The sequence below is a fragment of the Leptonychotes weddellii genome, chromosome 3, assembly GCF_054177405.1.
Source record: "Leptonychotes weddellii isolate Sample4059 chromosome 3, ASM5417740v2, whole genome shotgun sequence".
In the NCBI taxonomy this organism is placed as follows: Eukaryota; Metazoa; Chordata; class Mammalia; order Carnivora; family Phocidae; genus Leptonychotes; species Leptonychotes weddellii.
The window spans coordinates 176,375,867-176,402,521 of NC_138371.1; the positions used below are offsets into that span (position 1 = coordinate 176,375,867).

A 26,655-nucleotide genomic window follows, 5' to 3' on the forward strand; every position below is an offset into this window, starting at 1 on the left:
AGATGAAAGGTGAAGCTGATCCACAAATACTGAGTAATCCAGAAACACGTGCTTCGTGATGCTATGATAGGCCACCGTGAGACCAGAGCCCACTCATCAGAAGCCCAGACTCAGACCTTCACCATGCACTCCACCCTTCTTGTCTACACCTATGAAACCCACATGATCCTGTCAAACCTCGAGTAGCCACAGGTCATCTGTACATGTACCTTTTAACGTAGAAAGAAAAGCAGAGGCTTCGTGGATGACATCGAACTGACGCAGCCGTCCAAGCAGTGGTCTCCTAAAAGAAGACCAGGTACAAAGTGAACAGGTCTGCATTGTCAATGAAAACATTGTCTCACAACACTCCCTCCCACAGTGTCTCAGGGCCCTTCCTGGTATGTGGGTAGGAATCTGGAATGTTCTTCCAGGCCTCGTATCTCTTCAGCCTTCTGTCTTAGTGCACATGGCATGTCCTGAGGAAGGCTTGACAACCACTCTAAATGATGTCCCCCTTGACACTAGCTCTGACAATGATCTTTTCCCTTATCAGATGCACCACAGTGTGTGATTTGCAGTTATGTATTTGTGAGTTTACCTGTTTACTCCCGTCTTCCCGAAAACCACAAGCCTCACGACCACAGGGACTGTCTGTGCTGTTCATCAGAGCAGACCACATGCCCAGCACAGTGCCTGGCACTCAGCAGGTGTTGAGTAAATGTTTGTTGAGCAGCCAATCGAAAGAACTCACCTGTGACTTCCCAGTTGCCAAATTCATTTGCTTTCTTTTGAAGTTTTGAGTATAATTTTCATGTGTTCCTAATTAGAAAGTAATATACATTTATACCAGAGAATATAAAGGGAAAAATAAAATTATGTATAATTGCATCACCCAGAGATAATTTTTGTATATTTGTCTGCATTTTCTCATAGTTTTATTTTTATGCATATAGAAATGTATTGGCTATAATTAGAATTGTTCCTCATGGGGCGCCTGGGTGGCTCAGTCGTTGAGCGTCTGCCTTCCGCTGAGGTCATGATCCGGGGTCCTGGGATCGAGCCCCGCATGGGGCTCCCTGCTCGGCGGGAGGCCTGCTTCTCCCTCTCCCCCTGCCCCCCCCCGCCGCTTGTGTTCCTGCTCTCGCTGTCTCTCTCTGTCAAATAAATAAAATCTTTTTTTTTAAGATTTTATTTATTTATTTATTTATCAAGTGAAATGCACTTGACGCACTGTACTCATGCAGACCTTTTCCAGTGCTGCTCTTTTTGTGTCGGACGCAATTGCTGGGATTTTTCACTGTTTCTGACCTGCAAAAGTGTCCGTTTTGTTCGATCGAGTCTAGTGCGCGGCCCTCGTGCGTGGCTTCCTGCAGTGTGTGCGGTGGAGTTCGCTCCTCTCCGGTTGTAGCTCTTTCCACGGTCTCTCCTTTCTGATTGTTCTCTTCCACTCCCGTCTTGCCCTCGGGTCTCAACCACCCCTCAGGGCTGGGCCCCTCGGACCCCTACCCTCTCTCTCTCCACACCACTCCCCGGCTGCCCGTTCCTTTACACATCCCGTCTTTAGCCCTGTTGTCCCCCGCCCACCATCAGCCTAATAGGTGATTCTTTTTTTTAATTTAAATTCAATTAATTAACATATAATGTATTATCAGTTTCAGAGGTAGAGTTCAGTGATTCATCAGTCTTATTTCACACCCAGTGCTCATCGCATCACGGGCCCTCTTTAATGTCCATCCCCCAGTTACCCCATCCCCCTGCCCCCTCCCCTCCAGCAACCCTCAGTCTCTTTCCTAGAGTTAAGAGTCTCTTACGGTTTGTCTCCCTCTCTGATTTTGTCTTGTTTTATTTTTTCTTCTCTTCCCCTATGATCCTCTGTTTTGTTTCTTAAATTCCACGTATCAGTGGGATCATATGATAATTGTCTTTCTCTGATTGACTTATTTCGCTCAGCCTAATACCCTCTAGTTCCATCCATGTCATTGCAAATGGCAAGATTGCACTCTTTCTGATGGTTGAGTAGTATTCCATTGTATATATATATATACCACATCTTCTTTATCCATTCATCTGTCAATGGACATCTTGGCTCTTTCCACAGTTTGGCTATTGTGGACATGGCTGCTATAAACATTGGGGTGCAGTTGCCCCTTCAGATCACTCCATTTGTATCTTTGGGGTAAATACCCAGTAGTGCAATTGCTAGGTCATGGGGTAGCTCTATTTTCAACTTTCTGAGGACCCTCCATACTGTCTTCCAGAGTGGCTGCTCCAGTCTGCGGTCCCATCAGCAGTATAAGAGGGTTCCCCTTTCTCCGCAACCTCGAGAACATCTGTTGTTTCCTGACTTGTTAATTTGAGCCATTCTGACAGGTGTGAGGTGTATCTCCTGCTGGTTTTGATTTGTATTTCTCTGATGCCACGTGATGGTGAGCATTTTTTCATGTGTCTGTTGGCCATTTGTATCTAACAGGTGATTCTGCCTCAGTGTCCCACCTAGTTAGACCTCGTGCTCAAGATCCAGGCCACTACCCATTCTCTGTGACTCTGGGCAAGTTTTAACCTCAGTAAGGCTAACACTAGCACAATACCTAGCTCTAAGGATTAAGTGAGATAGCCATAATTCACAGACAGACTCTAAGATACACACCCCCCTTAATGGCTCTGAAGTGGGAATGCACCTTACAGTGCATGGCATGGGACGGTTTTGCTGAAGGCAATTTTTCTTTCTTGGCGGCATATACCACAATGGATGGCAAGCTGTTATCAATGAAACACAGTGCGTATGAATGTTCTGATGATGGTGAGGATGATGCTCGACTGCTGACCCTATTTTGACACACTCCCCACATCCACCCAGCCACCTGTGCTCCACCCTCCACCCCCGGTCCTCTCTTACAGCCTGTGGGAGTCAGCTGCTCTTGCTTCTTCCCCTTGACAGCTCCCCCCCGTCCCCATGCGCCCTGCCACCCTGCCTCCGGCCTTCACATCCCTCACCTGGATCCCTGCAGTGGGTTCCCACAATACCCCCTCCACTCCCATTCTCTCATCTGTTCTCGCCCTTTCTCTCTACAGTGGTCGCTTTGAAATGTGGAAATGTGCCTCACAGCCATTCTGTGGCTCCCCATTGCCTTCAAGGTAAGTCAGAACTCCTAGAGCTGCCCCTGGCCCTGCAGAGTCCAACCTCTGCAAACCTAGATGCACCTGCCACTGGGGATGTCCTTCCTCTGCTTGCTTGCCCCCTCACACCTCTATCATTTCAGGGCTCTGTCCCAGCATCCCTTCTGGTTGCTACCTCTTGCCACTGCCCTCAGAAAGCCCTGAGCACCCCGCCCCCGTGCCCCCAGCGCACTGACTACACCATGCTGCATTTTCTCCTCTACACCCTCACTGTGTCCGCACACCCTCGTCCCTACCTGGGCTGTGAGGTTGCTGCTCATCTCTGAAGCCCAGCACCTCCCAAACAGGGCACCTGGAGCAGGACAGGCTACCAGGTGTTTGTCGAAGAAGTGAACCGGAGTAAACACTCCTCCTCTGGGACCCTTTCCTGCCCTGTGGGCACTCAGGCTCATTCTTGCCAATGCAGAAGGAGGGTTCTCACAGGCTTTAACTCTGTCAGTATTTCAAGAACTATCTGCACTGTTTTTTGGAGTCTAAACAAGGGGAAAAGAGAACAGGAACTCCGCAGAGTGCAAAGAGAAAACAAAACCATTCTGGAAAGGACCAGAAGGCCCAATCTATCATCACACAGAGCCCACAGGTAGCAGGAGACCCAGACGCTGGCGCAGCGGGTCCTGGGAGACTGCAGACATGCACAGTGACAAGGTGCCTGTGGTTGCTTGTTCATTTTAAATACAGCTGTTTGAAATTTCCACTTGCTTCATCAGACTTATCACTCATTTGGACTCACTGATTCTTTGTTGTTTTAGGGCATTTTATTCTATTGTCTGCAAGCATTTGCCAAATGGTCATATCCTAAAAATAGATGACACAGAACAATCACTCAACTGATGAATTCATCCATTTCCTCACACAAAAAATTATAAGGAGATGAAAATGAACTCAGCTGATTGATTATAGGTTGAGGGAGAGAGATTTGGTGAAAAATAATAACTTAGCAGGATAGTATGCATAAAATATCACTAGGAAATCATGCGACAATCTTGAATTAGCTGTAGCCACTGTGTCCAGAGAGGCAAAGAAAATTAATAATTTGAAAAATTTGCCAGTTAACTTAAAATCTAAACTCTCTCTCTTCATCTTATTCTTGTTGCTGGCAAAACCATAATTTTGAATGAAAAAAAATAAGATTCTAATTTTGTCATTAATTATCCTGCTTATTAATGTCCCAATAAATCAAATTAAGGACTTGTAAAATCTTCACTTATTCCCCATACCTGTGTATATAGCCACTATGTTGTGGGGCATTTCAGCAGATTGCTCTCCCTTGAAGTCTAGTCCATTGTAAGAAATTGCATAGACACCAAAGTTTAAATAAACACCCTCAGCCCCAAACCCCTGCCCTGAGCATGCCCCAGGCTCCACGGACCCCCAGCCCAATCCCTTCCTTCAAGGGCCCTTTTCCTTTAAGTAGCTGCTGGCCCCACAGGCATCTGCGTGGGCAATGGTAGGGATGTTGAGAAGCCCCAGCTTGCCTCCCTGCTTGCTTTGGACATTTCTTACAGAATCTTGAGGCACAGATGCATAACTAATAATTTTCCAAAGATGCATAACTAATAATTACTAATTACTGAGGCATTCAGAAAATCGAATTTATTTTTCAATTTACATTGAAACCTCGAATATTTCATTTCAAATCTTTATTTTTTTTAAGATTTTATTTATTTGAGAGAGAGAGCATGGGTGAGAGAGATCAAGAGCAGGAGGGAGGTGTAGAGGGTGAAGCAGACTCCCTGCTGAGCAGGGAGCCAGATGTGGGACTCAATACCAGGACCCTGAGATCTTGACTTGAGCCAAATGCAGACACGTAACCGACCGAGCCACCCAAGCGCCCCTCAAATCTTTATTTTTAATTACAAGACTAATGTTTGTTTATTGTGAAAAATGAAACGTCAAACAGTAAAGTATATAAGTAAAAGGTGGGGATTCTCTTGGACTGAACTCCTTAGAAGGAATCACTGTTAACCTGCTAGTGAGCATTGACTTTTATTCATTATGTACATATATTTGTTTCTTTAAACAGAAATGGGATCATACTCCATTCAGTTTTCTGTAAATTGCTCATTTTATTCTATTATGTATCATGGAAATAATTTCATGTCAGTACATGAAGATCTTCTTCATTCCTTCTCAGTAGTTGCAAAGTAACTTTTGTACAGATATGCCCTAATTCATTATTTCTGTATTAGTTCTGTAACTTATGTGCCTAAAAGTAAAATTGTTCAATCAAAAGATATGCACATTTAATTTTTCGATACTACCAAACAGACCTCCAAAATGGTCTGGCAACTTGCACCTACTTGTCAGTGGCTTCAAAGCACCTGTTTACATCTTGACAATGCTCAGGATTATACATATTTTAGAATCTCCTTCCATCCAGCTTCTTCTATGAATTAACTGTCTGTTCATTTTACACTGGGTGTGTCCCTTCTAGTTGTTAATATATAGTGACTGTTTATATATTACCACTATTTGCTTCTTTCTATCATCAATGTCACAAATTTTTTTGCCACATTATTATCATTTCACCTAAGTGTATTTTACGGTAGCCAAATCAGCTGCTGTTTTCTTTATGGGATCTGATTCTAGTGCCATACACAGAAAGGACTCTCTCAAGTTACGATTGGAAAAATATTCTCCTATATTTTCTCCTAATACAGTTTTCTTTATTCACTTTAAATCCTTAATTAATACAGAATTTAATAAATATGGAATTTTTGTAGGTTGTATAAGTTAGAGATCAAAGTTCATTTTTTCCAAATTTATTTTAAGTTAAAAAAATCAGTTTGCAATATCAAAAATTTTCACACTCTATTTCACTCCAGCTGCGGTGCGGAGGCTTCCTTCCTCTTCCCTCAGGTGAGCCGCGAATTTCCGCATCCTCACTGCAGGAGGGAGGGAGGGACCACCTCCTCCCCGGCGGGAAGGCTGGTCTCAGCCCCCGTCTCCCTGTCCTGGGCCCTTTCTCCCGTGCCTCGCGGTTCTCTGGCGCCGCTGCCTCTGCTGCCCTCCTGTGGTTGGTCTCTGCAGGCTCACTTGTCCGTTGACTTTTTTTTTTTAAAGATTTTATTTATTTGAGAGAGAGAGAATGAGAGAGAGCGAGTACATGAGAGGGGGGAGGGTCAGAGGGAGAAGCAGACTCCCTGCCGAGCAGGGAGCCCCATGTGGGACTCGATCCCAGGACTCCAGGATCATGACCTGAGCCGAAGGCAGTCGCCCAACCAACTGAGCCACCCAGGCGCCCGTCCGTTGACATTCTATGCCTAATGTCTGTGCCGTTTTATTTCAGGTTTGTGTCCTTAAGCAGAGCACTGTAATTTTGCTTTTTGCCCTAGTCCCAGAGGCTTTTCCCCTCAGTTTTATCCATTTATGTTTATTGATGTATGTATCCTGTTTGCTCTTGTTTCTGCTTTTTTCTTTGTTTTGTTTCCTTTCTTTTTCCTCCATTATATTGTTTTCTTTAACAAATGTCAAGAAAATGCTTGGAACCTATGTTTCAAATCCATCTTTCATTATTTACTTTGACTCTCTTGAAATTCCCCTTTTACATAACAGGAAACAGATAAAGCCAAGGGCAAAGAGAGATGTTGAGATAAAGTAAAACAAAGGGAGGGAAAACAGAACCTCCTAGAAATAGGGTTTCCTGCAGCCACAGCCCAGAGACTGCACTTTGTTTGAAGAATCAGCTTGATGTACCAGTTTAATGCAGTCGGGAAATGGTACCTTGGCGCAGAAGCACTTGGGGTTCTGACAAGACCAGACCCTAGGGATCCAGGCCTCTTGGTGAGGTGATCCCTGTTCTCCATGGAAAGACAAACACCGATAGCCTAAGGAAACAACTCATTGCCTCTGGATCCCAAGTCAGAAAGAACTGTGGTCTGAGTGTCCCAAATCAAAAGACAGCTCTGTTGCAAGTAGCTTGCACACCCTGTTTTAAGTTCCCAGAGCTTTCAGCCTCCACGTGTCTATGTACAGGAGGAAGAGGGTGACAGGCACAGGGGCAGAGGGAAGGACACCAGCTATGGGACTCCTCAGTCAAAAATCCCTTCCCTGCTCTTGGGTCTGATGGCTTTGAAGTAGAAGAACTTTCAGGGTATGCTTGTGCTTTCCCCTGACAAGCCCCTGCTTCCTAGCCTTGGAAATATCAGGGCATTAGCACGGAGGTGGGAATGCGGTAACAGGACACTTTTTATGGGAGGGCTCTTCCCTTCAGAAAGAAAACCAAAATCAAGCTATTTGAAAACTCCAGGGTTAGGGAGAAAAGAGCTGTTTCATAAGACCAGAAGGTCAGAAAAAGGTCCCAAAACCCACAATAGCCCTCCTTGACCAGCTGTCTGAGGACCAGAAGCCCCTCCCTGATGTCTGTCAGCTGGGTCTGGGACTTGTGCTCATCTGGTACAGACAGGATATACCATAGTTTACTTTTAAAATTCCAGAAATATGCCTCTCATTGACTTGGCAGAGAAAACTGCTCTTCTCCCCTAGAGAGAGCCTGGTTCCATCTCTTGGAGCAACATCTCCTAAAGCAACACTTACTTTCTTAATTTGCTGGATGGCTGCACAGTTAGCTCTTCTGGAAGCCTCAGCCTTTTTTTTTTTTTTCTAGTTTAAATATTAGCTTGTAAAATATCTAAAATATTTTGAAGGAAGGATTTCAACTTCTCTCCTCGTTTATCCCTAACTCCAAAGAGAAATTACTTAGCTAACTTGGTACCTGTTTTTACCCAGAGACGATAAGATTTCTATAAGGTCATCCCATAAAGCTCATTAGCCGAGAAACAGACTCTTAACTACAGAGAACACACTGGTGGGCACCAGAGGGGAGGTGGTGGGTCGGGTGGGGCAGGGGGGAATAAGGGATGAGGATGAAGGAGGGCACTTGTCCTGATGAGCCCTGGGTGATGTACAGAACTGTTGAATCACTACGTTGTACACCTGAAACTAATATAACATTGTATGTTAACTGGAATTAAAATAAAACTTTAAAAAACAATAAAACTCATTAGCCATCCTGAAATTTACAGGAACCTTCAGTTAACTGGAAGTATGTATTCCTCTAATTCAGTGTCGCAGCCCCAAATAACCACACACATGAGAAGGAAACACGATGAAACCCACGCCAGGGTCCTAGGGAGCATCAGTCAAAAGTTGATACAAATTGCGCAGAGGGGGGCGCTGGGAGCAGTGGGCGTGAGGCTGGCGCCAAGCTTGCTCAGCCAGTGAACCTCCATTTCTCACTTGCAAGGAGAGGATATGAACCACGTCCCGGAACCCAGGTCAGGGATAAACAAATAATGTTTGTAAAAATGGTGATAAAAGTGCCTGACATTTACTTAGCAAGTAGTGAAATATTATTTCTTTCTTTCTTTCCTTACCATATGCATCTTCCACACAGAATAAAAGCATTAACTAATAAAAAAACTGGCTAACTTGAAAAATTATTACACCCCCATGGTTACTGCAGCATTATTCACAGTAGCCAATAAATGGAAACAACCTAAATGTCCACCAACAGGGGAATAGATGGAAAAAATGTGGTACACACACACATTCACCCACATATCCACACACATGCACACACATACACATCCATGCACACGTATCCATACACACATCCATACACACACATCAATATGCACACATATATACATACATCCATACATACACGCACACACATCCATACACACTCACACACATCCACACACACATGTATACATGTACATAAATACACATACATAAACACACGTACACACATACACACATCCATACACACACACATCCATACACACATAAACACACACACAATGGAACATACACACACAATGATGGAATATTACTCAGCCATAAAAAAGAATGAAATCGGGTGCCTGGGTGGCTCAGTTGGTTAAGCGACTGCCTTCGGCTCGGGTCATGATCCTGGAGTCCCGGGATCGAGTCCCGCATCGGGCTCCCTGCTCGGCGGGGGGTCTGCTTCTCCCTCTGCCCTCTTCCCTCTCGTGCTGTCTCTCATTCTCTCTCTCTCAAATAAATAAATAAAATCTTTAAAAAAAAAAAAGAATGAAATCTTACCATTTATGACAACACGGATGGACCTCAAGGGCATTGTACTAAGTGAGATAAGTGAGACAGAAAAACAAACACCATACAATCCTCCTTATATGTCAAATCTAAAAACAAAACAAAACAAGCTAGGAGATACAGAGAACAGACTGGCAGTTGCCAGGGTGATGGTGGGTGGATAGACAAAGGGGGTCAAAAGGTGAAAAAAATAGTAAAGACAGAGCATTTAACATTTCTGCAAACCTAAATTCTGTTCATAGAAAATCATTCAAGGGAACATGTGATCATTTTTGGTTTGCAGTTAGAGCCAGAAGAGAATTCAATAGGTTCTTTTTGAAGGTTTTAACCATTTAAGATATTGGAAAAAACTTTAATGTGGCTTATTTCAAGCCATAGAAATCTGTTACTGTGTTTATTGAGGTGGCTTTCAACTTACACCTTGACTAGTATGTAAGTTTGGATAATATTTTGTGATCATCTTGGTCATCCCTTGATGGGTTCTTTGCCTGATTATATCTTAACTATATTATGAAAATAAACAAAACCATAAGAATTCCACTCTTAACATTTTAGATGATTTGTGCACTGTAGCCCCACATACACAATGGAAAGTCAGGGTAACTGGACTATCTCAAGTGGGAGAGGTGGCCTTATTCTCCCCTTTCCAAGTTCAAATGGTACTATGACAGAGAAAGAAACCCCATCCCACTTCTTTCTTACCTGTACAACTAGGTCTCACTATCCAGATTTTATCTGCAGATGGTTTCCAGCGCAGCCTTCATGGAAGGATGAGGGAAACAAATGAAAAAAACCCTGGCCGGTGGTGTCCTGAAGACCCTGCACCATCCAATGCCAATAAGCTGGTTGTGTGTGTGTGTGTGTGTGAGAGAGAGAGAGAGAGAGAGAGAATGTATGGATGTGTGTGGATGGATGTGTGTATCTTCTGTGTATAGATGTGTGTGTCTATGTATGGATATGTGCGTGTGGCTCAAAGTGCAATTGTGGAAACACTCATTTGGTGTATGAGTACCTTACTGCATTTTAGAAAGATATTCAACAACTAAATTAAAAGAATAAATGATTATCTGATTATTTAACTAGACGTTTCTTTAAAGATGTGCAAATGGCCAGTAAGCCCATGAAAAGATGCTCAATATTATTAGGGAAATGCAAGCCAAAACCACAATGGGACCTCACTTCACACCCAGTTGACCAGAATCAAAAGACAGAAAATAACAAGTGTTGGTGAGGGATATGGAGAAACTGGAACTCATCCTCTGCTGGTAGGAATGTAAATGGTAAATGGTGCAGCCAGTCTGGCTGTTCCTCAAGCAGTCAAGCATAAAGTTACCATAAAACCGATGAATTCCACTGCTAGGTATATACCCAAGAGAATTGAAAACACATGCCTGCACAAAACTTGTACAAGAATGTTCATAGCAACATTATTTAAAATAGCCAAAAAGTAGAAACAACCCAAATGTCCATCAACTGACGAACAGGTAAGCAAGATGTGATCTAACTATCCAATGGAATATTATGCAACCATAAAAAGAATAAAGTTCTGATACATGCTTCTTTGTGGATAAACCTTGAAGACATTAGACTCTGTGAAAGAAGCCAGATACAAAAGGCCATATATTATATGATTTCATTTACATGAAATGTCCAGAACACAAAAAGCCACAGACATGCAAGATGGATTAGTGGTTGCCAGGGGCTGTGGGAGGGGGACTGGGGAGAGGGAGCAAAGGAGCACTGTTGGTTTTCTTTTGACAGAGAAGGGTAATAAAAGTCTTCTAAAATTGGATTTGGTGATGATTGCACAACTCTGAATATACCAAAACCACTCAAATATATACCTTAAAAGGATAAATTGTATGGTATAACATTATGTCTCGATAAACCTGCTATGTTAAAAAAAGATTATATGATTCTAAAGGAAATAGAATTGTCAGTAAATTGAAATAACCCATTTCCTTTGCATTCTAGTAAATTGATATTTTTCTGTCCTTGCCTAAGGAAAGTGTTATTTCCAATATGTAGTTTTAATCCAACAGAAACTGAAACTGAGATTTAGCAAGGCCACATCCAAGCCTGAACCCAAAAAGTGAAGGGGGAGAGAAGGACTCAAAACACAAACTGGGAAAAGAAGAGAAGTCCAAGAAGTGTGGCGGGTAAAATGGCAAGGTGGCCCTGGGCTCCCTGAACCCACACCCATGGTCCTCCAGGGTGCCGGCTCGTGAGGCCAGCCAGGTCCTCTCCACTGTTATCACACTGAGGACAGCTGTGCATATGCATGAGACAGGACTCTAAAACTAGGCCTGACCAGATGATGCAGCAAAACTATTTGTTGTGCTTCTTCAGATGATAACTGGAAACCAATGACACAGAGGAGTAATATTGGGAGATACAGAGTTTTGAGTTAGATTTTTTTTCTCTAGCCACTAATATTTTTTTTTAATATTTTTTTTAATTTATATTTTAACAGAGAGAAAGACAGTGACAGAGGGAACACAAGCAGGGAGACTGGGAGAGGGAGAAGCAGGCTTCCCATGGAGCAGGGAGCCCGATGCGGGGCTCGATCCCAGGACCCTGGGATCATGACCTGAGCCAAAGGCAGACGCTTAACCGACTGAGCCGCCCAGGAGCCCCTCTAGCCACTAATACTCTATTACCATAGTTGTGCTGTTGGGTATTTGTTTATAATTCTCAGGTGGATTTGCATAATTTACCTTAAAAACCTGTGATTATAACTTTAAGAAATATCTAAATAAATCAGATTAAAACTCCTCCATGTGGGGGCGCCTGGGTGGCTGAGTCGGTTAAGCATCTGCCTTTGGCTCAGGTCATGATTCCAGGGTCTGAGATCCAGCCCTGAGCCCTGTGTCCTTAGCTCCATGGTCAGCGGGGAGCCTGCTTCTCCCTCTCCCTCTGCTTGTGCTCTCTCTCTGTCTCAAATAAATAAATAAAATCTTAAAAAAGGGGGGCGGGGCACCTGGGTGGCTCAGTCATTGGGCGTCTGCCTTCGGCTAGGGTCATGATCCCAGGGTCCTGGGATCGAGCCCTGCATTGGGCTCCCTGCTCTGCCGGAGGCCTGCTTCTCCCTCTCCCACTCCCCGTGCTTGTGTTCCCTCTCTCTCTGTGTCTCTCTCTGTCAAATAAATAAATAAAATCTTAAAAAAAAAAGGACTGCCAGATTACTCCACATTGTCAAGAAACAGCTCTCTATTGGGAAACAGCTCAGGTCTTCCCATAACAGGATGATTTCGGCTCTTTCCTCTTTGAACTTTGCTCAGAGAGTCTTTAGTCGGCAAACGGGTCTTATTTCACACATACCTCTTAGGGAGCTTTGATTTTAAAGATAACTTGAAAAAATAAGGTACCAGGTGTGTTTTTAGTCCCACATCACACTGTGCATCAAATTAGTTTCAATGTGTGGGACTTTGAAATGCTTTAAAATTACCATAACTAGGGCGCCTGGGTGGCTCAGTCGGTTGAGCGACTGCCTTCGGCTCAGGTCATGATCCCAGGGTCCTGGGATCGAGTCCCACATCGGGCTCCCTGCTTTGCAGGGAGCCTGCTTCTCCCTCTCCCACTCCCCCTGCTTGTGTTCCCTCTCTCGCTGTGTCTCTCTCTGTCAAATAAATAAATAAAATCTTTAAAAAAAAAATTTACCATAACTATTGAATTGGGACAGTGATGGGTGGTAGAGGATGGGGGAGGTGGAGGATGAGCAGGAGAGATTGGGCTTGTCTGCGCAGCATGCTGCATGGGCTGGTATGGTCCAGGCGGCCACAGGGTGAGGCAGGAGGGGCCTTGTGCAGAATTGAAGAGGCATTCCCCTCAGGGAGAGCAGGACCTGACTGCACTTGGGGGCCTCCTTCCCTCTCGATCCCTGGGTCCCTCCTTTGTGTCACACAGCTTCCAGAGACAGCTCCATAATGCAGTGGCCACTCTCTCTGTCTGCAGTGAGACATGGGACTGCCAAAAACTCCAAAGTCTATTTTGGGACCAGAGTAAATTTTATATAACCCATAAGTATATTAAGGGGAACCACACGCAGTACTGACCCTCAAAACAGTGGCTGAAACAGAAAGAACCCTAGGAGCTATTAACCTGGGGCCTTCACTGATTCTCAGGCTCTATGACCTGGACCTCATGACAACCTTCTGATGTCCCTAGCCTGACCAATCTCCACTGGATCTGACCCTTAGAGCAAAACCAAGGATCCGTGGAGAAGTGGGGGCCACTAGTGGTGCTCCCCAGTACTGCGGCTCCAGCCCCTGAGCCCAGATGCCCAGAGGGGCAGTGGGCTCAAACCATCGGGCACTTCCAAAGTGTCCAAGGACCTGCCAGGTAAGATCTTCTCTCTCTCTGCAAGTGGGAGGATGCTGATGCTCATTTTCCCAAGCCTCAAATCCAGCTTCCATAGATGGTAATTCCCGGTTAGGTTTCTGTAAAGTCTTCTGGGCATGAGTTACCTTGACTCCCACTGACACAGATATGTGACATGTCCCCGAGTCATGTGCCCTAACTTTGACCAACTGAATAAAATAATCAATAAAGCAATAGTATTCCCTGACGGAAATATGCTCAAATTACCATACCACATACACTCCTCTGTTAGAGGCCCGGCACAACGAAGAAGTCATCAATTTCCCTGTGCTCAAGTGAACACAGGATCACAGAAGCAAGCAATCAGCAATACTCTAAAGATTCCAAAATGACCATTTACTCTAAACTATTTCCCCGGAATTCGCATTTGCCTTAAAAGCCCACATTTGGGGGCGCCTGGGTGGCTCAGTCGTTAAGCGTCTGCCTTCGGCTCAGGTCATAATCCCAGGGTCCTGGGATCGAGCCCCACATCGGGCTCCCTGCTCGGCAGGAAGCCTGCTTCTCCCTCTCCCACTCCCCCTGCTTGTGTTCCCTCTCTCGCTGTGTCTCTCTCTGTCAAATAAATAAATAAAATCTTTAAAAAAAAAAAAAGCCCACATGTAGAGTCATTAACGGATAAGACAACAGAAGTCATTGTTGTCCTGACATCCAGCTTTTAGCTGTGGCTTTGTGCTGATTGGCTCTGTGACCTTGAGCAGGTAAGTTACCATTGCAGGGCCTCATTTTCCATGAGAGCAGGTATCACAAGGCTGTACATTGATTTTTTTTTTTAAGATTTTATTTATTTATTTCAGAGAGACAGAGAGCGCAAGCATGGTGGGGGGCAGGGAAGGGCAGAGGAAGCCGACTCCCTGCTGAGCAGAGAGTCTGATGGGGGGGTTTTGCAGGGGGTTGGGGGGCCTTGACCCCAGGACCCCAGGATCCTGACCTGAGCCGAAGGCAGACGCCTAACCAACTGAGCCACCCAGGCGCTCCTAGGCTATACATTTATGAACCGACCTAAAACCTCAATTTAGGTTAACAAACATTTATCAGATATTATTTATCTATATGGAGGTTAATTCAAAAGGCAGTTATTGGGGTGCCTGGGTGGTTCAGTCGGTTAAGCGTCTACCTTTGGCTTGGGTCATGTTCCTGGGGTCGTGGGACCGAGCCCTGCGTCAGGCTCCCTGCTCAGTGGAGACCCAGCTTCTCCCTCTCCCTCTGCCTGCTGCCGCCCCCTCCCCCCCCGCCCCCACTCGTGCTCTCTCTCCCTCTCTCTCTGTCAAATGATTACTTGACAGAGAGAGACACAGTAAGAGAAGGAACACAAGCAGGGGGAATGGGAGAGGGAGAAGCAGGCTTCCAGCTGAGCAGGGAGGCCCTCGATCCCAGGACCCTGGGATCATGACCCGAGCCGAAGGCAGACGCTTAACGACTGAGCCACCCAGGTGCCCCTGATTAAATAAAATCTTTAAAAAAATTTTTTTAAAATGTAATGCAATGTAATGTGATGCAATTTATATACTGATGTATTTATTATAATTACAATATGTTCAGTGTGATTCTAGCACTTTACATAAATTATCTTATTCAATCTTTACATGTATCAATCCTGCGAAGTGTGAGCTGTTATCATCCCCATTTTACAAATGAAGAAATCAATGCACAGAGAGGTTGAGAAACTTGCCCCAGATCTGAACCTCCCAGCCCCATGGCTATCCTCTGGCAAGGAGTGGGTAAATCATTGGTTATGGTGTTGGAACAAAGAGATGAGATGATCCTGGAAGGGGTGGTCCATGTACTTTGAGTTGGTTTCATGTAGGAAGGGTGGATTTTCTCTGATCCACCCATATTTTCTTACTCTTGTAATAAAGGCATGCCTTTGGGTCGCTGACTTGGTTAGGTAGTGTGGAGGGCAGAATAACAGCCCCAAAGATACCGAATTCCTGACCTAGTGAATGTTACCCCAAATGGCACAAAGGACTTTGCAGAGGTGATTAAATTAAGGTTGTTAAATAAGGCAAGTATGCCGGGTTATTTGGGTGAGTGCACTGTAATCACAAGGGTCATCCATAAGTGAGAGAGGCAAGAAGGTCAGAGTCAGAGAGAGATTGGAAGATCGAAAAGCAAGCCATGCTTTTCCCTCTAGAATCGGGAAAAGCCAAGGAATTGGATTCTTCCCTAGATCCTCTAGACGGAAAGCAACCCTGCCAAACTGTGACACTGGTCTGGTGAGACTCATTTCAGGTACTAATGGAAGATTAGGAACAAAATTAGAACTCTGCCAAATGTTTGAATGCCCAAGTGTGGTTTGATTAATAGAGGAAATTCTGTTTTCCTCTCCTCACATTCTCCCACAGTATTTGCCTTTAAGGAACACACAAACTACAGGGTGATATGGAAAAATGAACAGGCAATTACAATCATGTTTCTATGAGGAAAATACAGTGTTACTAAAAAGTATATGAGGGACACATAAGCCCAACTTGGGGAGCTCAAAGATTTCCTAAATGAAATGGCCATTGTATTAATCTGTTTCCCAGAGAAACTGAACCAATAAGAGTGAGGAGTGTGTGTGTGTGTGTGTGTACATATATGATTTATTATAAGGAATTGGCTCATGCAGTTAAAGAGGCTGAGAAGTCCCAAGATCTGCAGTTGGCAAGCTGGAGACCTGGAAGGCCCAATGGTGTGAATTCCAGTCTGCGTCTGAGTCCCAAGGCAGAAGATCAATGATTGTCTCAGCTCAAGCAGTTAGGCAGAGAGCAAATTCTCTCTTCCTCTACCTTTTCGTTCTATTCAGGCCTTTAATGGATTAGATGAGGCCCACACTGGGAGAGGGCAATCTGCGTTACTCGGTCTACGGATTCAAATATTAATTCTATCCAGAACACCTCATGAACAAACCCAGAATCATGTTTGACCAAAGATATGAGTATCCTATGCTCCAGTCTAATCGACACATAAAATTAACCATCACAGACACTCAGGTGTGATCTGAAACATTAGTTTGTGTAGCATCATATCCCAGAGCCTGGTCTGATGAATATAACATGGAACATTTTTCAGTTGTTGAAAAGAACAAAGCAGGTTCTGACAGGGAAAGATCTCTAATGTATACCAGTGAACCAGGCAATTCTCAGAATAATTACATATTACATCATCCCTTTTTTGTAGAAAAGAAAAAGAGAGATATTTGTAAATGTGTATATGTATATTCAAAGCACAGAAAGGAGATGTGAAGTGTTCAGCAATAATTGACAGTGATTGTTTCTGGGAAGAGGTGAATGGAAGGGAAAGATACAGGAGAAAAAATTTGAATGTGTTACCAGTGGATGTGTATGCATAGAAAAGGAGATGGCAGATCACTCACAGAAGTGCTAAGAAAAGAATTTTTGAGTGGATAGGATTCTTTTGGGAACTTTTATGTTCTTTTCATTTCTCTGCATTTTCTTTCTTTCTTAGGCTTTTATATTTATAAAGGTTTTATCTACCTTTAAAAGGTAATACATGACATGATCTGAAATTCAAGGGGCACAAGAAGATACCCAGGGAAAGTCCTCTCTCACAGCTCCTCTCATAGCTTCCAGTGCCAATCCCAGAAGGCATTGCACTGTGGCCAGTTTTCTGATTTGTCCTCCAAGGGATAGTTTAAGGATCTTCTTACCTATTTTTTTTTAAGAATTTTATTTATTTATTTGACAGAGAGAGACACAGCGAGAGAGGGAACACAAGCAGGGGGAGAGGGAGAAGAAAGCTTCCTGCAGAGCAGGGAGCCCGATGCGGGGCTTGATCCCAGGACCCTGGGATCATGACCTGAGCCGAAGGCAGACGCTTAACAACTGAGCCACCCAGGTGCCCCCTTCTTACCTATTCTTTAGTTAGTTTCCTATTTTAGCCAAATGGATGCATATGAGAAACACTTTCCTATACCTTGCTTTCCCCCCTTAATATATGTTGGAGATTGTTCCATATCCGTACACAGAACTGCCTTGTTCTTTTATTTTTTAATTTTGTTTATATATTTTGAAGTTTATTTATTTACTTATTTTTTAAAAGATTTTACTTATTTATTTGACAGAGAGAGGCACAGCAAGAGAGGGAACACAAGCAGGGGGAGCGGGAGAGGAAGAAGCAGGTTTCCCGCCGAAGCAGGGAGCCTGATGTGGGGCTCGAACCCAGGACCCTGGGACCATGACCTGAGCCAAAGGCAGATGCTTAATGACTAAGCCACCCAGGCGCCCCAAAGTTTATTTATTTATTTTTAAGTACCCTCTACAGTCAACATGGGGCTTGAACTCACGACCCTGAATTCAAGAGTTGCATGCTCTTCTGACTGAGCCAGTCAGGCACCCCTACCTTGTTCTTTTAAATAGCTGCATGGTATTCCACTATGTGAGTACACTGTGACTTCTTGAATCGGTTTCCTATCTGTCAGGTTATTAAAGTGTCCCTTATTAAAGTGCTATGATGACTATCCTCATAAAGCATGTCATTCTGCACATGTGCAAAATGCATCTCTAGAAGTGGAAACATTAGGGCAGAGTATGTACATATTTAGTTTTGGAAGACATTCCATCTTGTTCACCATGGACGGTATACCAACATCACCCACAAAAATAATATATGAGAGAGCCTGTTTCCCCACACTCTTGCCAACAAGTGTCACCAATCTTTTTGCTCTTTGCTGATGTATAAAAAGTGACACCCTACTATAATTTTAATTTTTATTATGAAGTTGAGCTTTATTTCATGTCTAGAATCTATTTGCATTTCTTTCCCTATGAAGTATATTTTCAGTCATTTGCCCATTTTAATTCTTGAACCATTGGTCTTTTTTTTTTTTTTAAGATTTTATTTATTGGGGCGCCTGGGTGGCTCAGATGGTTAAGCGTCTGCCTTCAGCTCAGGTCACGATCCCAGGGTCCTGGGATCAAGCCCCACATCGGGCTCCTGGCTCAGCCGGGAGCCTGCTTCTCCCTCTCCCTCTGCCTCTCTCCCTGCTCATGTTCTCTCTCTATTTCAAATGAATAAATAAAAAATCAAAAAAAATTAAAAAAAGATTTTATTTATTTATTTGACAGAGAGAGACATAGAGAGGGAACACAAGCAGGGGGAGTGGGAGAGGGAGAAGCAGGCTTCCCGAGGAGCAGGGAGCCCAATCCAGGGCTTGATCCCAGGACCCTGGGATCATGACCTGAGCCGAAGGCAGATGCTGAACAACTGAGCCACCCAGGCGCCCCAGCCATTGGTCTTTTTTTTTAAGATTTTGTTTATTTATTTGAGAGAGTGAGAGAGCAAGAGTGAGAGAGAGAGAGCACAAGTTTTGGGGGGGGGGCGGAGCAGAGAGAGAGGGAGAAGTAGGCTCCCCACTGAGTAGGGAGCCTGATGCGGGGCTCAATGTGGGGGCTGGATCCCGACTCCGGGCTCATGACCTGAGCCGAAGGCAGACACTCAACGGACTGAGCCACCCAGGCAACCCGAGCCATTGGTCTTTTTATAGTGGCTTTACATCTAAAGGAAATTAGCATCTTATGGTAGGTTTCCAATTTGTTTCTTGTCTTTTGACTTCATTTGTGGTTCATCCATCTACATTATTTTTTTTGGTAATGAGAATGCGTTGCCTTTGTTCAAAAAATTTAACTTCGTTATGAGGAGGAAAGGCTCAGCTTATATCACCTCCATTTTCATCACTTATGTGTCACCCAGTTTTCACTTGGGTAGTATTGACTCTTCCCTCGTGGTCCCTCCACTCCTTCCTGAGTCATGCATCTTTGTACTTGTTCACTGCACTTACGTATTTACACACCTGTTTCCTTCCAATAGATTGAAAAAAGTTCTGTGCACTACCTCAGGTTGTTCTGTGAGGTAACTCTCTGAGGTCAAAGAAGTTTTACAGTTTTATTGAACTATATTTTACATACTGTAAAATTTAAAGTGTACAGTTCGTGGCTTTTAGTTCATTCAGAGTTGTGCAGGAATCACTACAATCCATTTTAGATCATTGTGGTAATCCCCAGCAATCTCATTTGCCCAAGCCCATCCCTCAGTCCAGCCCCTGACAACCACTATATTTCATACACATGGTGTTAAAGAAAAAAAATACTCAACTGACATTTGTCAAAGCATGGTAAGAAGATTTTATTCAAGGTAGGGGAGCTATCACCGTAGGTAGAGGGACCACTGATGGTGGAAATCTGCGGCGAGGACAAGAAATTGGGCTCAACTCTGAATACACCACAGGCAAGTGGGAATTCATAGCCAAGGAGCAGGGCGGGGGTCTCTGAATAGAAAATTATTAAGAGTAAACATCGGGGGGGGGGGTTCTGTCTAAACTGACCTAACAGGATTCTTGCTGAAGGCAAGCCAGGGTGCTCAGACAGCAACTGGAGGGTGCGGGGGAGGATACAGGAATTCGCGCATAAGTCAAGGATGAGCACACACAGAGGGTGGGGGGTTCTTGCTAAAATGGGACGATGCAGAACGGAACACGGAAGTCCCAAAGTCGGGTATGGCTGAAAGAGGGATTCGGGGGACGCCGAGCGGAGCTTGGTCAGTGGGGGCGCCCTCGGAAGGGAAGCACGGACAGGGGGTCCCTGCCCAGCGGAAGGCGCGTCCACGTCGGCACGATAACGTTCCAGGGTACGGATTCGGTCTCAGTAGGCCAGCCTCTGTAGTTCTTCCTGGGTTTTGGTCACAGCTTCCTCTACCTGGGGGTTCTGCCGCAAGGCAGCGTGACGGGGACACGTGGCGACCCCAGCGGCGCGCCGTGACTCGGCCTCGGCCCTCCGAGGCCGGCGTCGTCGCCTACGCCCCAAGCCCGTCTGCGACCGCCCCGCTGCCCGCCCTGAGCGCCCCCCGCCCCCCCCGGACCAGCATACGAGTGAACGGCGCACGTACACAACGACGCGCCGCGCGACCTGGGACCTTGAGCGGGAGGGAAAAGCGTCCACGGCCCCCAAACCGCCGGCAACCCAAGGGCCAAGGGAACGCCTCGGAACCAACGGCACAACCCCGGGTTCCGGCGCCGGAGGGGACGCGTTTGCGGAGGACTTCCGGGGCGGGGTCTGGCCGGGAGCGGAAGATCCCGGGCGGTGCGCGGAGCTGGGCGGGGTCGGGACCGGGTGCGGGGGCTCCGGCGCGGGCTCCGGGCGCGCCCAGCCGGCAGCGGGAAGGAGGGCTCGCGCCGGGGCGGCGGACGCCGCTCGATCGGACTCCTCGGCCGCGCGGCCATGAACCTGGAGCGGCTGCGGAAGCGCGTCCGGCAGTACCTGGACCAGGTGGGCGGCCGGACCCGGGGAGCGCGGGCCCCGGGGCTCGGGAGGCAAGCCCGCTCCGAGCGCTGGCCCGCAGGGGAGACTGTCGTCGCGGTCTTGGTGGCGCTTGGTCCGGCCGGGCCTGGGCCTTCGCCCTGGGGTAAAGCCCCCGACGGGAGAGGTGAAGCCCCCCGCCCCAGCACTCTGTGCAGCTGGGAGGATGAGCAACACTGGAGTGGACACCACCTAGGCGCCCCGCGAGCCTAACACGTGCTCAGAGCCCCGCTCTGCAGCCACCTGACTGCCGGGGCAGAGTGGGTGCTCAGTGCAAGTGGGAGGATTGCTGTAGGAGGAAAGTTGCAGGGTGGTCTTTGAATTTAGCTAGTTAATAGAAAATGTTCAAGAAGTGTAGTTGTAATTCTTATTTGGCAGAACTTAAAGGTAGATAACCGTGTTTTGTCGAGTCAGTACTTTTAAAGTCATGTTAACTGTATCTGCACTGCCTTTGAATGAACAGCAGTGTTTAAGAAATGACTCCAGAATCAGCAAGGTCACTTAGTTTTTGTAAAGCTTATACTCTCCAAATAAGTTGGAAACCAAGAAGGGGAGGGAAAAGCATATACGATATGAAATGTTCAGAATGGATGTGAAATGATGCTGCCAGATGCCTGCAGTACGTTGGAGGGTTGTATTTTGGTAAGTCAGTTGAATGGAACAGCTGCCCCTGAGCACTTTCTATTTGGCCCTAGTGAGGAATGGGGACTAGTGAGGAATGAGACAGGCCTGGTTTCCACCCTTGGGGCACTTACGGGTGAGCAGGTTTGTAACCATTCCCTAAGCATTCCTCTTCCCAGGTTGAGGGGCAACAGAGTTCCTAGTTGCATTCATTCAAGAACTGAGAACCACTGCTAATGAGGAGATACCACAAACGAATTGTTTAATTTTCTAGTGTTTTAGGTACCTGCTGATAACATTTTTCCAATGTATAAGTTTAAAAAGAAATCCTACCTTCTTAAGAACTGTATATATCAAAGATCTTACAACAATGTTTTTATTGTACCACTGAACCAAAACTCACCTAGCTGAGATGTAAAAATGGAGGTATGATTGGTAGACCCTTGTAACATGTTAACAATTATTATATTAAGATGTTGGTTTACTATATAACATTCTAATAATATTAGATATCTGTTTAAAACTATTGAAGTAACAGGAGTTACTTTTTTTTTTTTTAAATATAGCAACAGTATCAAAGTGCTCTATTTTGGGCAGATAAAGTAGCTTCACTCTCTCATGGTAAGTGGCAACTTCTAATTTTTTTTCTGATTTCTGTATTTTAAAAACCTTTTTATTTTTCCTTGTACCTCTGACCATTATGTGTTTTTTTTTTTTTTCCTTCCAGAGGAACCCCAGGACATTTATTGGTTGGCTCAGTGTCTGTACCTAACAGCACAATATCATAGAGCAGCTCATGCACTTCGGTCACGAAAACTGGACAAAGTAAGTGTTTGTGTGAAATTTAAAGCTTCCCAAAGCTTTTCAAATTGTTATTGGATTAAATGTCAAAATTATTTAAAAGGATTCAGTTTTTCTTATTGAATGTAAAGAGAAATTTTCTTATTCCTAATCTCAGTCACTTTTGCCCCCCCCAATCTAGTCACTAAGTCTTGAGAATTCTGTTTTCTAAATAACTCTGAAATTATGGATCTTCCTTTCCATCTCTTTACTGCTCATACGTGTCAGGTCTTTAATTTGTTTTGTTTTAGCCTTTTGTCTCTTTTCTCTAGTAACATCTTTCCCACTCTACTTTCCCTCTCTTTTTAACTATCTTTTAAACTATTGCAAGGGTAGGGGCACCTGGGTGGCTTAGTTGTTGGGTGTCTGCCTTCGGCTCAGGTCACGATCCCAGGGTCCTGGGATGGAGCCCCACATCGGGCTCCCTGCTCAGCGGGGAGCCTGCTTCTCCCTCTCCCACTCCCCCTGCTTGTGTTCCCTCTCTCGCTATGTCTCTCTCTGTCAAATAAATAAATAACATCTTTAAAAAATAAATAAATAAACTATCACAAGGGTAGTCTTCCCAAACACAGGCCTGGTGATAGCACTCACAGTGTCACTCAGTGATCTCCCATAACTTACAGGGTAAAATCAGATGCATCAGTAGGCACCAGAGTTCCTTTATGATTTCTCTGCAGTCTGTGTGGAACCCAGCGCCACCACCAGTACATGTTACACACACCTTAGTCATGCTGACTACTTGCAGTCCCTTGGACATGTGATAGCTGGTCGTGTTCAGTGCCTGGAATGCTGGCCAACCTCTCACTTTTCTCTCCCTTGCACATGTTTTCTTTAACTGGCCAGTATTTCTCATGCCCTTCTTTCAGAGTTTATGTAGTTTATGTCTTACATAGTGCTGTGTTTATGTCTTCCTGCCATAACCTCCTTGAGGGCAGATCCTTATTCTTTTTTTTTTTAACCATTTTATTTTTTTATTGTACCTTTTTTAAAAAAGATTTTATTTCAGAGAGAGAGAGTGGTGTGCACAAGCATGAGTGGGGAGTTGGGGGGGCGGTGCGGGGCAGAGGGAGAAGCATACTCCCAGCTGAGCAGGCAGCCTGATGCAGGACTCAATCCTAGGACCCTGGGATCATGACCTGAGCGGAAGGCAGACGCTTAACCAACTGAGCCACTCGGGTGCCTCTCTTTACTCCTTTTTGAATCCTTGGTGCCTAGTAAACAGTAGATCCAAGACGAGTATGAGTTAAAAAGACTGGATTTGGGTTTTCTGCAAGAGTAAAAGGAAAAATTATGAAAGTAGCTTTCTTCATTTTATGCTTATAGTTTACTTTTAGAATGAGGGTATATATTATCTTGATCTCTTTTTTAATAGATTAATTTCTCTCTTAGCTATATGAAGCATGTCGCTACCTTGCAGCTAGATGCCATGTAAGTATGCTCTCAGTTTCAGTTTTCTTTGGTAAAAGTTTAATTATGTGAATGTTATGCATCCCTTACATATGTGTAAGGATTCTGGTGATCGAGCTTGGCAGATTAGTAAAGTATTTCATGAGGAAATATTCTTTTCTTTAGTATTGTTTGCTATAAAATATTGATTCTCCATTTACTGGAATCTGACATGCATGAAGAAGATTCTGCTTTAGAATTTTAAATTTTAAACTCTACATTTTAAATTTAGGTAATGAGTGAGTATGATATTTTTATATATTTTATATCATATATAACCCTTTTAAAATCTACAGTACTTGTGTGTATATCTGGTGTTAGAAGTCACGGGTGATGAACAGTATTTCTGGTTTTTACACAGTATGCTGCAAAAGAGCATCAGCAGGCTCTTGATATTCTTGATATGGAGGAGCCAATCAACAAAAGGTTATTTGAGAAATACTTGAAGGATGAAAGTGGCTTGAAAGACCCCTCCAGTGACTGGGAAATGTCACAGTCTTCGGTAAGTCATGCTGCAGTAAGCATGCTTCAGTAACATCAGTAAGAATTACTCCCATGACATGGCAAACATAAATCACCTTTTATTTGAGTATAACCATGTTAGAACAGTTTGGTTCCCAACTTATTTGCCACTGAAACACGAAAAGATTCCGAGACATTTCTGAGTCCTTAGTTGGAAGTTGTAGTTATGTCCTCATATGCTTGAATCTGAAATAGGCTGACTTGAGATCTTTCTTCTCCTATTTGACACGTTAAACTACTCCTGCAGGTGGAGTAACATTTCCCCATCTTACTGTGTTGCAACACCTACCCCATGAAACCTTGATTACCTTAGTTTGCTTCTTTCCAGGGAGTGGTTGGGTGTTACTATTTATGTCATTTTGTATATTTCAGTTGGTATACTTCATACCTGCCTGAAATTGCAAGTTCCTTGTTGGCAGAGATTATATAATGTCACATAATATTCACAGACAGATTATTAATCTGGACTGTTCTTTTTTCTTTTTTTTTAACAGCCTTCTTGTTATATCTATTTATGTGCTAAGAAGCACATTCATTTTTCTGCTAAGAAAGGTGTTTATGAGGGAGCTTGGTGTTACCATTACTATTTTTGGACTGTTTATCCATTAATTTACCCGCTAAGAAATGCATGGTTTATTTGTAATACGTTATTATTTTATGAAATTACTTTTTTTTTTTTTTTTTTTTACAAGTCATAGGGTACTGAATAGGTCTAAGATTCGCTTGTTATATCCTCTCATATTTTTAGGTTTGGATTTTCTGATGAATTTTCTTTGCCCTTTACCCGTTTTAGCCGCCTGTCTCTGGATCATCTCTAAGTTTAGTTACATGTTTCTTGAGGGTCAGACTCTGGAATATAAGTTGGATTACTCTATCCTCTTGTTAATGGTAGTAGTGAGGTGGCTACTGTGTGAACACCTTAACGTGTACTAGCTATGCAGAGAACTATTGCCTCTAGTTCTCAGGGCCTTGTAAGTTAGATGAGGGAAGGAAACTTGTCTGGAGTCACTAGTAAGCATCAGAGCTGGGACTTGAACTCAGATCTGTCCAGTCCTACAAATCCACGACCGTTGTGCTATGTTGCTGCATTTTCCAGTTTTTCCAGTTTCCAAATCTTTCATTGAGACCTGCCTGTCAAACTGTCTGAGTTCTAATATTTGTATGCTGTTTGCTATCTAAATCATTACCCTCTTTGAGACATAACAGATAAGGAGCAAAGTAGTAGTGACACGTGCTCTATAAAGATTGTTGAAATGAGGGCGCCTGGGTGGCTCAGTTGGTTGAGCGACTGCCTTCGGCTCAGGTCATGATCCTGGAGTCCCGGGATCAAGTCCCGCATCGGGCTACCTGCTCAGCAGGGAGTCTTGCCTCTCCCTCTGATCCTCTTCCCTCTCTTGCTCTTGGTCTCTCATTCTCTCTCAAATAAATAAATAAAATCTTTAAAAAAAAAAAAAGATTGTTGAAATGAGAAGAGTCTAGGAGAGATAGATGAGAGAAGTTTTACTTTGCTTTCCTGTTTCTGTTAATTTATACTGTCTGACAGTTGGGATGGAACAAATCCTTTTAGATGTTAAGAAAAGTCTCAGTCTTCATATAATATATAATTCCTTTTTTTTTTAAGATTTTACTTATTTATTTGCGAGAGAGAGAAAGCACGAGAGTGGGGAGGGTCAGAGGGAGAAGCAGGCTCTCCACTGAGCGGGGAGCCCGATGTGGGACTCGATCCTGGGACTCCAGGATCATGACCTGAGCTAAAGGCAGACGCTTAAGCGACTGAGCCACCCAGGTGCCCCAGATAATACATAATTCTTGATCAAAAGTTAAGTTTAGAAGTATTGATTTAGTGTGTGACTCATCATTTTTCCAACAGATAAAGAGTTCTATTTGTCTCCTACGAGGGAAGATCTACGATGCCCTGGATAACCGAGCTCTAGCTACTTATAGCTACAAAGAAGCTTTGAAGCTCGATGCCTACTGTTTTGAAGCATTTGATCTTTTAACATCACATCACATGTTGACAGCCCAAGAAGGTTTGGAAACTCAGGTGTTTTCATGTTTAGCACAATTAATATTGTTTGGAATTTTTTTCCTCTGAAATCTGTAGAATCAAGAGCAGAGTATGTGCAGGTTTAAATAGACCTATTAACTTCCTTAGCATCTTCAAATGTGGAGCACATTGCAAAGGACAGTAGTGTACAGTGCCCCTTGCTGTCAGAATCTTTAGGGGTTTTGATGTGATGAAACCATCTTTTGGAGAAGTGACTTAAAGTAGTGTAAACTGAGTTCTTAGGATCTGATTCAGAGGCGCCCAACCTGG

General features: G+C 44.2%; 2 protein-coding genes and 1 long non-coding RNA gene across 5 annotated transcripts in view; 2 read left to right on the top strand and 1 right to left on the bottom strand.

Moving 5' to 3' along the window:
* The window catches only part of LOC115942773 (uncharacterized protein CFAP97D2), a 29,892-nt gene extending 25,990 nt beyond the window's left edge, over positions 1 to 3,902 (top strand). Inside the window, exon 5 of the mRNA XM_081815260.1 lies at positions 3,055 to 3,902. Coding sequence (XP_081671386.1) covers positions 3,055 to 3,121 — 67 coding nt within the window. The 3' untranslated portion in view covers positions 3,122 to 3,902. The remainder of the gene's footprint in view (positions 1 to 3,054) is intronic.
* Positions 3,903 to 19,715: 15,813 nt separating this feature from the next.
* On the bottom strand, positions 19,716 to 20,685 carry LOC115937959 (uncharacterized). Its single transcript, XR_004073169.2, has 2 exons — positions 20,500 to 20,685; positions 19,716 to 20,318 (listed from the first exon to the last, which is right to left on the bottom strand). It is a non-coding gene; the product is annotated as an uncharacterized LOC115937959 (long non-coding RNA).
* A 34-nt stretch (positions 20,686 to 20,719) lies between these two features.
* Positions 20,720 to 26,655, top strand: part of CDC16 (cell division cycle 16) — a 29,058-nt gene continuing 23,122 nt past the window's right edge. For 2 of the 3 annotated variants that reach the window (XM_081815263.1, XM_081815264.1), the window contains exons 1-6: positions 20,720 to 20,879; positions 22,097 to 22,151; positions 22,258 to 22,355; positions 23,760 to 23,798; positions 24,178 to 24,318; positions 26,209 to 26,368. In XM_081815263.1, coding sequence (XP_081671389.1) covers positions 20,832 to 20,879; positions 22,097 to 22,151; positions 22,258 to 22,355; positions 23,760 to 23,798; positions 24,178 to 24,318; positions 26,209 to 26,368 — 541 coding nt within the window. In that variant the 5' untranslated portion in view covers positions 20,720 to 20,831. The remainder of the gene's footprint in view (positions 20,880 to 22,096; positions 22,152 to 22,257; positions 22,356 to 23,759; positions 23,799 to 24,177; positions 24,319 to 26,208; positions 26,369 to 26,655) is intronic. The other variant, XM_006749823.3, reaches the window with a different exon arrangement.